At 38.7% G+C, this 12,539-nt stretch overlaps 1 protein-coding gene across 1 annotated transcript; it reads left to right on the top strand.

The window, feature by feature from the left end:
- Window positions 1–637: 637 nt before the first annotated feature.
- On the top strand, window positions 638–12,496 carry ppan (peter pan homolog). Its single transcript, XM_056454079.1, has 12 exons — window positions 638–782; window positions 996–1,166; window positions 1,795–1,896; window positions 2,385–2,435; window positions 2,842–3,012; window positions 3,182–3,258; window positions 3,431–3,538; window positions 3,720–3,843; window positions 7,358–7,436; window positions 7,512–7,641; window positions 11,792–11,955; window positions 12,036–12,496. Exons 1-12 carry the CDS (start codon window positions 768–770, stop codon window positions 12,410–12,412), a joined length of 1,569 nt encoding a protein of 522 aa, XP_056310054.1. The 5' UTR covers window positions 638–767; the 3' UTR covers window positions 12,413–12,496.
- The last annotated feature ends 43 nt before the right edge of the window (window positions 12,497–12,539 follow it).

The raw sequence follows: 12,539 nt of genomic DNA, 5'->3' as shown, positions 1-12,539 counted from the left end.
TTCCCCCACAGTCCAAAGACATGCACTATAGGTCTATTGGGTAAGCTAAATTGTCCATAGTGTGTGTGTGGGTGTGAATGCAGGAGTGTATGGGTGTTTCCCAGTGTGGTATTGTGGCTGAAAGGGCATCCGCTGCATAAAAAATATGCTGGATAAGTTGGCGGTGCATTCCGATGTGGTGACCCCTGATTAATAAAGGGACTAAGCCAAAAAGAAAACAAATGAATGAATTAATGAAGTTTATTAAGGATAGTTCACCCAAACATTAAACTTGATTCACTATTTACTCGCCCTCAAGTGGTTGCAAACATTTATGACTTTTTTAATCTGTTGAACACAAAAGAAGATATTTTGAAAACCATTGACTTAGTAGGAAAAACAAATACCATGGCAGTCAATGGTTACAGGTTTCCAGCTTTCTTCAAAATATCTTCTTTTGTGTTCATCAGAAAAAAAGAAACCCTAACAGGCTTGGAACACATGAAAGGTAGATGGCATTATTGAGTGAACTTTCCCGTTAACTGCATAAACATGCAGTGGTTCATCCCATCCAAGAGACGGCGCGCACAAAATTAAACATCCAGGGTGCGCAAGCGTGTGCAGTACAGTTTCTGCGCATGCGCGTGCATGCCACATGGCTACACAAGGTTTTCAAGATGGACGCAGCTTAACCAGACTTGTGCGATATTTTGGCCAAGATTTGCGTATTAAAAATTAGTGTTAGCATTCCATCAACGACTGGGTAAGGTTTTTACCGACCTTACAATATGGGGAGAGATAAGGTATGTGTTTAACTTCAATAGACTCCGAGCCATAATAACTAGCCTGTCCTTATGTTTAGAAGAATGTAAATGTCGTTATGTAGATTTTTCATTTAGCGGATACATATATGTGTCGTTTTTCAGGCTAAAAGTTATTAATTAGTGAATGACAAAGTAATGTATTACAAATCAAAGGTGGAGTTAAGATGTAATTTTGCTGTTTTCGTCTCATAGACTAAGAACCAGAAACAAGCCCGAGAGGCTGCTACACGTGTGGCGGAGGAGAGTTACTCAACTGTCCCGCACACATTCGTGTTTCACCGCGGACAGGTCGGCAAGAATGTCGGTCAGCTGATGCTGGACATGAGACGGGTCATGGAGCCTTTTACTGCCAGATCTCTAAAGGTAAAACGACACTACTCTGCATTACTGAAAGGGTCTTTACCTGCTTTCTTTTGCTTACAGTTACTTTTGTTAATATAGTTTAGTTATAATTTTTTTACAATAACATTGGTTTAATATGAGATTACCTCCCTGTTTATGTGTAGTAAACTGGTGATCTGGGACCTTTAGCCATGACCGATTGCTGTGCATATTTTAGACAATAGTTCTTTTTAAATGTCAATTTCTTTTTTATAGAAATCATCAAAAAAAGTTAATGTCAAGCCCTGATTATATGCAACATCCTTCATTTATTCTCTTAGGAAAGGCGATATCTCCTCTTAAGTATCATACATGAGGGGAAATGTGCTTTATGCAATGATAAAGTTATATGAAGCTTGAAGCATCAGTAGTGGTACTCTGTATCGGTTGATCATCATGACGAGGAATCGGTACTCTGTATCAGCTCAAAATCCTGATAGAAGCATCCCTACCCATGACTGTTGACAATGCATTGAAGTTCATTGAAACAAAATAATTTATCTCTGTGGTTTAAAAACGTTTATTTATAACAAATTGTCATGTTTGGGTGAACCTTTCTTTTAAACCTTGTGGTTGCATACTAAAATCATTAACAATTGATGTCCTTCAGGTACGGAAAAAAAACATCTTGAAAGATTTTGTTGCTGTGGCCGGACCGTTAGGAATCACACACTTCTCAATATTTACCAAAACAGAAAATACTGTAAACATGGTGAGTATAATTGCATTATAAATCGTTAGAGTGGTGTTCCACATGCTTGTTAGATAATGTGTGATAGTAATGAGTAACAATCTACAATTTCTACAATGTTATTTTTTCCCTTAAACATGTCAGAGAATATAGAGCAGTGTTTCTCAACCATGTTCCTGAAGGACCACCAGCTCTGCACATTTCCTGGCCTCCTTAACCAAACGCCTGATTCTGATCATCAGCTCATTAGCAGAGACTGAAAGACCTGTAATGAGGGTGACAAAGGAGACACCTAAAACATGCAATGCTGGTGGTCCTCCAGGAACGTGGATGAGAAACCCTGATGTAGAGCATAATGGCTGCTGGGCACTTGTTATTTGGGTTCTTTTTTGGATTTTATTTCTTTCTCTTATTAAAGCTTGGACTTTTTTTGTCTTATTTCCATGTACTACTTTGTGTTACATCAAGGATTATTAATGTTTGGGTTTACCCTCTCTTTTTCCTTATAGAGGCTTGCACGACTTGCCAAAGGTCCAACATTATATTTCCGTGTTGCAAAGGTATGTCTTCACTACTTTTGTCTTTGAATCTGTTTCTCATATCCAATGGCACAAATGATGACATTTTAGTATTTTGACTGTTGAGTGATGTCTTTTCAAAGTAAACGCACTGATGTGCCCAGTTTCACCTTGATTTAGGCATGTCAGAAGTACAGACAGAAACTAATCACTAAATTAAAATTTTAAATACCAGCTTTTTTGAGGAATATTGGAGCTAATCACAGTCATATCATGTAAACGTAGTGCCGAGTCAGCAGTGTTTTTAAGAACTTTAGCAAGAAATTAATGTTTTAAAATTTTCAATATTGATTGGTATCCAAGTCGGTACTTTTGCCATCCTTTGATTGATTGTATACTTAGTGCTCTTCTTTGATTGTTCCTAACGTAAGCAGCTTCTTTGTTTCAGTACACACTCATCAAAGATATAGTTTCATCATTAAAGAGACACAGAATGCATGAACAGCAGTTTTCCCATCATCCTCTGCTGGTGATGAATAATTTTGGTGTAGAAGGCATGCAGGTGAAGCTGATGGCCACCATGTTCCAGAATATGTTCCCCTCAATCAACATACACCAGGTAAGATGCTCATTCACAGCAAGATAAGGCCTTTCTGTGCATGTGATGCTAGTATAGTCTTCTGAGATCTATGAAGTGTACACCAACCAGCTGATGTTCTTGTCCCTATGGTAGTCGCATGGTATGATCATTTGTGCTTGCTTTTGATCACGAAACTCTTGTCTCTCAGCTCAACCTCAACTGTATAAAGAGATGTGTGCTGTTAAATTACGATCCTGTGTCTCAGGAGGTGGAGTTTCGTCATTAGTAAGTTTGGATTTGCTTTTTTTGTACCATAGTAAAGGTGCACTTGATGAAAGTTTTAAACATGACTTTCCCATGATTGTTTTCAAAGTAAACGCACTGATGCACTCTAAAGCAAGTGCTCTTGTGTGCATTATTTGGGACGTCTGCTAACCCTCTCCCTGTCATTTTGCAGTAGTTTGAAGGTGGTTCCTGTGGGCATGAGTCGAGGGGTGAAGAAGCTCATGCAGGAGAAGTTCCCCAACATGAGCAAGCTGGAGGACATCAGTGAGCTCCTCATGAAGTTAGTCTTCCATTACATGGAGATTATACACATTGTTTGGTGCATATGATGAAAGTGTTTTATAATTGATGGAACAGTGATTCTTTTCAAAGTAAACGCACTGATGCACTGCTTTAATAGTTAGGTTTGTAAAGCATGATGTTTATTGTATGTCACATTGTCAACTTATTTTTTTTTTCAGAGGTGTCAACCTTTCAGAAAGCGAGGCAGAGCAGGATGAGGAGCACAACATCACAGAGTTACCTCAAGTGTACTCTGGCCGAGGGAACATGATGTCTCAGCAGAGTGCAGTTCGGCTGACTGAGGTGATAAAAGATTTTGCATGCCACTTTTTTTTTTTTTAAATAGCAACTTCTACTAATCTTCAGGTATGTTAAAAAACATAACTTGGGTAATTGTGTCCCTGTTTACACCTGGAGCTTGTACCATGAATCTTTCCTGCTTCATTGGAGTTTAATGAAGCCAATTATTATTATGGATTTGGGACATCAGAAGAAAGGAGTAACTCATCCCAATGTATACAGACAACAATATCTGGATATTAGAAGCCAATATTCTCAGCACTCACCAATTTTTACAGATGGTTCAAAGGTGGGAAATAGCATAGCAGCAGCAATGGTGACTGGGCAACAAAGTTATGGAGTCAGTCTGCCTAAAGAATGCTCCATATTCACTGCTGAAGCCCGTGCTTTACTTTTAGCATTGGAGTATATAGAAAATGCCCAACAAAAGAAATTAAATATTTTTACAGACTCCAAATCATGCCTCCAAGTGATGGAATCTACAAAAAATGATCATCCTTTAATTGATAATATTTTAACCAAAGTTCACCATCTACAAAATCAGTTTTATTACATCATTTTTTGCTGGATTCCAGGACATGTCGGGCTTTCAGGAAATGAGCGAGCTGATGCAGCTGCTAAAGATGCTTTGAAGCAAGTTTTGAACAAATGCCAAATTCCTCCATAAGAAATAAGACCTTTATCAACATTTACATTTTAAATAAGTGGCAGGAGGAGTGGGATGCATTGGTAAATAATAAATTACAATAAGTCCAACCTGAAATCTCAAACAGAATTTTAAGACATTTTAAGACTAGATTTGATCAAGTTATTTTTACCAGATGTCGTATTGGGCATACAAGATTAACTCATGTTTTTTTGCTCAAAGGTGAAGATTCCACTCAATGTTTGTGCTGCAAAACTCCCCTTACTGTAAAACACATTTTACTGGACTGTCCTGCTTATAATGATTCTAGAAGACTTTTTTAATGAAATGAACTCTCTTAAGGACATTTTTGGCAAAGTGACACCAGAAAAGATTCTAGAATTCTTATTATATAGTAACACTAAACATCTTATTTAACTTGTGTTTTCATTTGTTTGTTGTTTTTAATTTATTTAATATTGAAATGTTCTTGCCATGAAAATAGCCTTGGTTGCTGACATGGCAATAAAAAAAAATACATTACATTGTACCATGAATCTGGATTAGCTGGCTAGCCGGTTAAGTTTAATTTTATCTTGCACCAATCTTAGGTTTTGGGTAAAATGAAGGCTCATGCAAATAAGTCTGATAAACTGATAATCCATGTAAAATGCAAATATTTAAGAAATGCGACAAAATTATAGCCGGTTGCTTTGTGTTCCCTTTTGTCTTGTGTTGTTTTAATTTAGTTACTTCAGTTTTTGTTGTTGTGCTCTGAATCGTAGCGGAACATCTAATCAGTGTGCAACACACCATGCTGACTGTTGGCCCATCTCTTGGGCTAGTTTATTTAATTGATTCAGCTTTTGGAAACAATAGGTGCGTTTGACTTCAACCACGGCTGCAGCCAACAATCAGTGAGATTAGCTGAATGCAGGCAGGGGTGGAGCTGAAATCAAGGCTGTCTGGTCGGACACCTCAGGGCTTGTAGTTTGTAGCATGATGAGAAATCACATGTCGAGATCAATGATTGATTTATTTGTAGAAATATTATGTCTCATTTTTTTAAGGAAATGTTATGGGGGTGGCATGATCAATGATCCCTATTATCACAAGTCTGTATGTAAGACTTCTTTGAGTTGATATTTGTTTATTAACTAAAAATATATCATTTAAATCGTATATGGAGCTGTATACAGTAAAGGGTCTGTATGAAAATGATCGAAAAAATAAACCTGTGCAAATTTAGCCTTTATATACAAATTATTTACAAAAAAGATGATTTGGCCTAGTGCAGTAAAATATTTGTAGTTTTTTAATAAGCATGATATGTACAAGATAGAGATGGCATAAAAAGTTCATTGTTTGTGAGACGGAAGTTAATACACCCGAAAGCACACGTAATTTGTTGTCATGCGGTGAACTCGACCAATTGTGTAATATTGTGTCGTCATCGCAGCTCCTGCAGTTGCTCTTCAGATGCTACACCGGCTGAATCAATCGTCTGACCTCAGAGTGCTGTCGTGGCACTTTGATGCCACATGTGACAGTCACATGGCGTCAGCGCAGCATCAAGCCATACAAAATTTCGAACCGGCATGCACCGATTTAAGACAGATTTCGATTGATCTTTGAAGCGTTGCATGTAGTCGAACACACCTACTGTCAGAGGCATTGTTGAGAGAAAGTGCTCTGATTGGCTGTTTAGCTTCGAATTGGAGCATGATGACAAAAACTGAAGTGACTAAACCAAGCAAGGTCAAGAGGGTTTACAAAGAAGCTGGATGTAAATTCATTGCATATCTCAAATATTTGCCATTGATATGGGTTATCTCACTGTCATGAGACAGTGAGAATAGGGCATTTGCAGAGCTAGTGTTTCTTCCCATACTAATAATCTTCTGGGGAACGGTGACTCATTTTACAGCATCGATGTTGTAATGTAATTAAAATATAATCAGTCAAGTAGACTAGCATTCATTTAGTTGCTCAAGTGTAAAACGAAACACAAACCGTTTACTCGCACCTGCCCGTCAGGATCGGCAGGCTAGCGCAGAAGCTCCATTGAATATACTGGGGTAAAATAAATGTTCATATTTTAAAGACATGGCAGGGGGAAAAAGTAATTTAATGCAGTGCTTCTTGTACAATCTGAGACCCACTTTATATGCCGGATATCACTCAGCCAGTGCAGATTGCTGGTTTTTAAAGAAAACGGACCTTAAACGTTCAGATTTTGTAATGGCATACAGTTCACCGGAAGCGCTTAACCCAGGTTACTGACAAATTAAAAGTCCTTCCGCATATTTCCGCATATACCCTATACCTGCAAAATGCTGCTTTTGTTTATGGCTTGTATGTATGCAGCACTAGTTCTGGTGTCCCTTTGTGAATACAGATACTGCAACCTGCAGGTATAGAAAGGCATATACAGTCATGCAGATGCAGAACACATTCTAGTTTGTCGACTGTCAATGGGAACATGCTGTTTGACATCTCATAACACATTGCGTAAATGGCGCAACAATACTTATGATTAATTTTAGTAGAAAACAAATGCATTGTCAACACTGCAATGTAACATTAGCACATGCTAATTTTACTGCTAAATAAATGCAGTCAGCACATTGATCACTGCACCTACTACTAAAAATGTAACAATGACAAATATATTTTGTCATAAGTAATGCATATGTTGTCAGTTCTTTTGCATCAGCTTGGTGTGTCTCAGGCGTACACAATGTTTTTATTGTACAATGACCTCTTTTATATAAAAGATGGGAAGGGGGTTTGTTTTCTCATTTCATGGCCACTTTATAAACCTGAATGGATGGATCTTGATAGTTTTTGATAATTATTCATTTGATGATGATTTGACGTCTACTGTTACAGATTGGCCCCAGAATGACTTTGCAGCTGGTCAAGATAGTAGAAGGCATGGGAGAAGGAAGCGTGCTTTATCATTCCATCGGTGAGTATAGCTTCATGTTGGAGATCAAAACATTGAGCTTAATAGTAAATCAGTCTAAAATGTGGATGTCTGCAGTCTCAAAAACCGAAGAGCAGATTCAGGAGATGCTAAAAAGGAAGGAGACTCATCTGAAACTGAAAGAACAGCGGAAGAGAAAGCAAGAGCAAAATATTGCCATGAAAAAAGAAAAGCGCGACCTGAACAAGTGAGTACACCCGCTCAACTTCTGCTGGTTTGTGGTTAAAAACTTGGACCATGGTTAACCATGGTCTCTATATATAGTGCTGTTGTTTCCTGCAAAGTAAATAAAAGTATGTTGATTATAAATATTATAACCCAACTCAAATTTAAGTAAAAAAAATTAGGGCAACAAATATATTTTAATGGAGATATTCCCTCCAAAAGGTAAATCTTGATAATCATGAGTGCTCATTAAGTAATTATCAACACCTTGTTATTTAAAGTCTTTTTTTTTTTTTTTAATGGACCACTGAACATCTGTTCAATTACTAGGGGTGCAATGATAGATACAAATACTAATATTGAACCATTCAGTATGAGGCTTTTGCATTACAGTTATGAAAATAAAGAGTCTAAAATGGCAGTTCAATAGACATACCGCAACAGGCAACATGTGAAACAAATGCTACGCTCTTTTTAATGCTAATGGCATTCTAAAAAAAAAGTGTGAGTACGTTTACATGGACACCAGTAATTCGATTTTAATGTGATTAAAAAAATACTCTGATTAAGAGTCTACCATATAAACAGCGATTTATTTTTTTGATTAATCAGATTAAGGTCATAATCGAACTAAAGAGAAATCGAATTAAGACATGTGGAGTATGTCGATTGTAGTCGCATTATTGAAGTGCAGTACAGACATGTAAAATCCTTAATCGACTACTACTGTCATGTAGGACTTTTTTGCGACAGAATAGTCCACACACACGGCTGTTTGACACTCTTTAGCTGTATGAAATCCAAAGGTTTACATTCTCAATCACCTGTTTCTAAATGGTCTGTCTCTAAAAATCGGGGGGACGTATCCCCCTGTTCCCCCCCGGTTGCAACGCCCCTGCTCATGTAAACACCTAAAGTTTATTATTGTCGTAATTAGATTAAAGCAAATAATTCGATTATTGATGTCCATGTAAACATAGTTACTAAAAATAAGTGAAAAAATAAGCTTTCTAAGTAGGGGTGTCAAAATTAATTGTTTCTTCGGTATCAGTTCAGTAATAATCATTACCGGTTATGTACTGACGTCATTTATCTCTTTTACGCAAAAGAGATGTCGCGAGGGAGGTGAGCGCGGGTATTTATAACACTCCAGGCGCCAACTACTTAAAAACGCAGAAACTGTGAACAATTTCACTGCGTGTGTGTGTGTGTTTTCTGGACAGTCTTTCACTGACACTTATAGCAGAAGCCCCTATTTCTCTGCGATTGAGGGAATGAAAGTGAACTCCATTTCTCTCTCTCTCTCTCTCTCTGTGGCCCATTTCACCTGATGGCGTGACTTTTCCTCTCGGCTTCTGGCGTGACTTTTCCTCCCCTCTCTTTTCCTCTCGGCTGCTGGCATGACTTTTCCTTCCCTCTCTTTTCCTCTCGGCTGCTGGTGTGATTTTTTTTATTTTTTTTATTATTTATTTATTTTATTATTATTTTTTTTTTTCCTCTCGGCTTCTGGCATGACTTTTCCTCCCCTCTCTTTTCCTCTCGGCTGCTGGCGTGACTTTTCCTCCCCTCTCTTTTCCTTTCGGCTGCTGCCGTGACTTTTCCTCTCCTCTCTTTTCCTCTCGGCTGCTGGCGTGACTCTTCCTCCCCTCTCTTTTCCTCTCGGCTGCTGGCGTGACTCTTCCTCCCCTCTCTTTTCCTCTCGGCTGCTGGCGTGACTTTTCCTCCCCTCTCTTTTCCTCTCGGCTGCTGCCGTGACTTTTCCTTACTTCTCTTTTCCTCTCGGCTGCTGGCGTGACTTTTCCTCCCCTCTCTTTTTCTCTCGGCTGCTGGCGTGACTTTTCCTCCCCTCTCTTTTCCTCTCGGCTGCTGGCGTGACTTTTTTCCTCCTCTATCTTTTCCTCTCGGCTGTTACAGCGATACTTCTAGATATAGGTCTGCATTCCTGCGGCTGTACCTGTGCATTATCGCAGGACCTGACCAGATTTCATGCGGCGCAGGAGCAGTCGGTAACTGTGGTGTAATTTTAACAGGAGTGGGCGGTCTCACAATATCGCTAGCGAATGTGTGCGTGCATGTGTGTTTGGTGGTGTCTATGTTTGTGTATGTGTGTGAATGAGAGACAGTGTGGTGCTGTGTGTCTGTGTGTGTGTTTATACAGACAGCTTGTTATAGCCACCCCCCAAAATATAACACTGTGTATGGAAAGCATCGTTGATGCACCGAGATATCGAATTAAATCGAATCGATGGCATGCAAATCGTAACCGAACTGTGAGACCAGTATAGGTTCACACCTCTATTTCTAAGTAAGGGAGAAAGACACAGCCTGGACTTCACCATTTACATTAACTGTTACAGTGGTGATCATGATTCTGGGCTGTGTCTGAACCCACTTACAAGAGGGAAAATGTGAAATTTGAATAAAAACGCAGAGTTTCATATAAAATAAAAAAACATTGTTTTTAATAAAAACATTATTATTTATTTATTTTCAAACTTGATTCCTGGATGGCCGCAGCTCTGCACAGTTTTGCTCCCACCCTAATCAAACACGGCTGTTCCAACTAATCAAGGTGTTGGAGGTGATTGGAGCTAAACTATCCAGAGCTGTGGCCCTCCAGGAATTGAGTGGGTCAAGATGGGTCAAGTATAGCTCATCGTTGTTCACCGTAAAGAAAAGATCGTGCTTTGTTCAAAATTTCTAGATATGAAGGAATATTTTCGCTTCGCTATATCTAGGGTTCCTACAGGTAAAGGAATTTTTGGAATTTCATGCAATTTTAAAAGTATTTTAGCATATAAGTATATTCCAGGCATTGTAGGTCAGGGTATTTCACATATTTTGTCCCAGTCATGGAATATCAAGGATTTGTGTTTGTCATTTTTACTTCCTATTTATCTCCTTGAAATACATTGTACATTGTTTGTGGGTGTTCTGATTGGAAAAAAATTCTGATTAATGCAGACTTAAATGACATCGGTACAAATTTTAAGAAAGGTCACTTGTGGGGTTTTGCTATGAAAATATACACATTTTATTTTATTTTTTTGGTTTCTATATAAAAGGAAAACGGAGAGAAACTTAGGGTGCTTTCACACTAGCACTTTTGGTCTGCACCTGGGTTCATTTGATGTCAGAGTATGGACAGAGTATTTAACTAGTGTGAATGCTTTCTTTTGAACTCTGGTGCGCACCTATGAACCGTACTCAAATCTGCCTGAAAGAGGTGGTCTAGGGTACGGTTCGTGCAAACTCTGGTACGATTCACTTCTGATATGAATGCTATCATACCGAATAACATAAGTGAACTGCCAACTTGAACAACAAACTTTAGTTTTCATAACGTTCATTTGTGTATGTCTGTGTATCACCTACCTTGGTGACAAGCGGGACTGACCCAGTGCAAACACTGATAATGTCTGCTTGTCTCCACCAAAAACATTTTCTGCAGACATCGTTATGTTCTGAACGTTTGAATTTTTTTTTTTTTTTTTTTTTGGTGGCAGATAAATAGATGCAATTGGCTCTCTATAATTTGGTTTTGGTAACCAAAACAAAAGATTCAGATAAAGCAGAATGACTGCGATGTGCGCATGTCTCTGTTTTGCCGCTTTGCTTTCGTGGTCGTCACCTAGCAACAGCTGTACACAAAACAGCAGCTGGATGACACAAACGTACTGGGGTTCAGAAGGAAAAAAGATGATGTGAACAAACCAGCTGAGGTGACTGCAAGGAGGGACAGTCGAACTTGGGTTGGGTCCAGACAATTGAACAAAGTATAAAAGCACCCAAAGAGAGAAACTATTTAGAACCTACATCGGGTTTCATATAGGAATGACTCTAAATGATCAATTTAGAAAACCATTAAACTCATCAATAGTATTAAAAAATAATGTTCATTTTCAATACAACAAATGTAGCCTTTTGATAAATTCCAGGAAGGCTTGGCACCCAACTCCGCCTCTAGACCCAACCATCATTGGAAAAGCAAATCAAACTAAATTGAATGAGATAATATGAACTTGTACAAATTAGCCACTAAATAAAAAAAGTAATGAATTGTCGTGAGATAGTGTTGATTAAATTCACATTTCTAAACCGTTACACCCCTAAAAATCATCCATATGTTTTAGTTACATTTTTAAATAATCAAAATATTTAATTTCTTAAAGCAAACGGAGCTTGGAGGGCATCAAGAGAAAGCGGGAACAGGAAGGCCAGGGATCAGATAATGAAGTGGAGGATCCTGGGACGCAGGAGGGCCAGGCTCCAGCAGAGGAGTCTGAGGACGAAGCAGAGTATTACAGACAGGCTGTAGGAGAGGAACCAGATGAAGGTATGACTTTGTACACATTATTTTAGAAGTTCTTCTGGTGTAATTCAGTTAACTAATTTTGCCCTTTAACTCCATTTCAGACATGTTTCCTGGAGCAAAAAGAAAACACCGCCCTGGCAAGTCACCAAACCCCTGTAAAAAGAGGAAGATGTCACCGGGGAAGGGCCCTCCTCCACATGATAAGAAGAGCTTTAAGTCTGGTGACCGGGGAAAGAAAGCTGGCGGGAAGCAGTTTGGCCGTAAGAAAATACTGGAAGGAAGGAGCCAGTTTAAAAAGAGTGGAGGCGGCAAGAAATTTGTCAAAAGGGAGGAGAAGGGGAATAGGTTTGGGCAGAAAAAAGGAGAAAACGGTAAAAGGTTTGGTGGAAAGAAAACATTTAAAGGACGTGCAACGACGAAACAACAAAGAGGCTCTGGAGGACGAAAAGACTTTAAAAACAAGAAAGGAAAAAGCTGAAGGAAGTGAAAGTGCAAAGTTTAAAGCGCTGAACCAGAAGGTGGAACTGTTGTTTCATAACTGATGTGCCATCTCTACGCTGAATCTTGCAAACATCAAAATTGTGCCTTGTATATATTTATAGAGT

This window comes from Danio aesculapii, chromosome 3 (assembly GCF_903798145.1).
Source record: "Danio aesculapii chromosome 3, fDanAes4.1, whole genome shotgun sequence".
Lineage (NCBI taxonomy): Eukaryota > Metazoa > Chordata > Actinopteri > Cypriniformes > Danionidae > Danio > Danio aesculapii.
This window is presented reverse-complemented; position numbering and strand designations above follow the sequence as displayed.

Excerpts from the sequence above, each read along its gene's own strand:
- ppan (XM_056454079.1), top strand. Across the intron at positions 1,167-1,794 it reads TTACTGCCAGATCTCTAAAG|GTACGGAAAAAAAACATCTT; the intron begins GTAAAACGACAC and ends GATGTCCTTCAG. Across the intron at positions 11,956-12,035 it reads AGGAGAGGAACCAGATGAAG|ACATGTTTCCTGGAGCAAAA; the intron begins GTATGACTTTGT and ends ACTCCATTTCAG.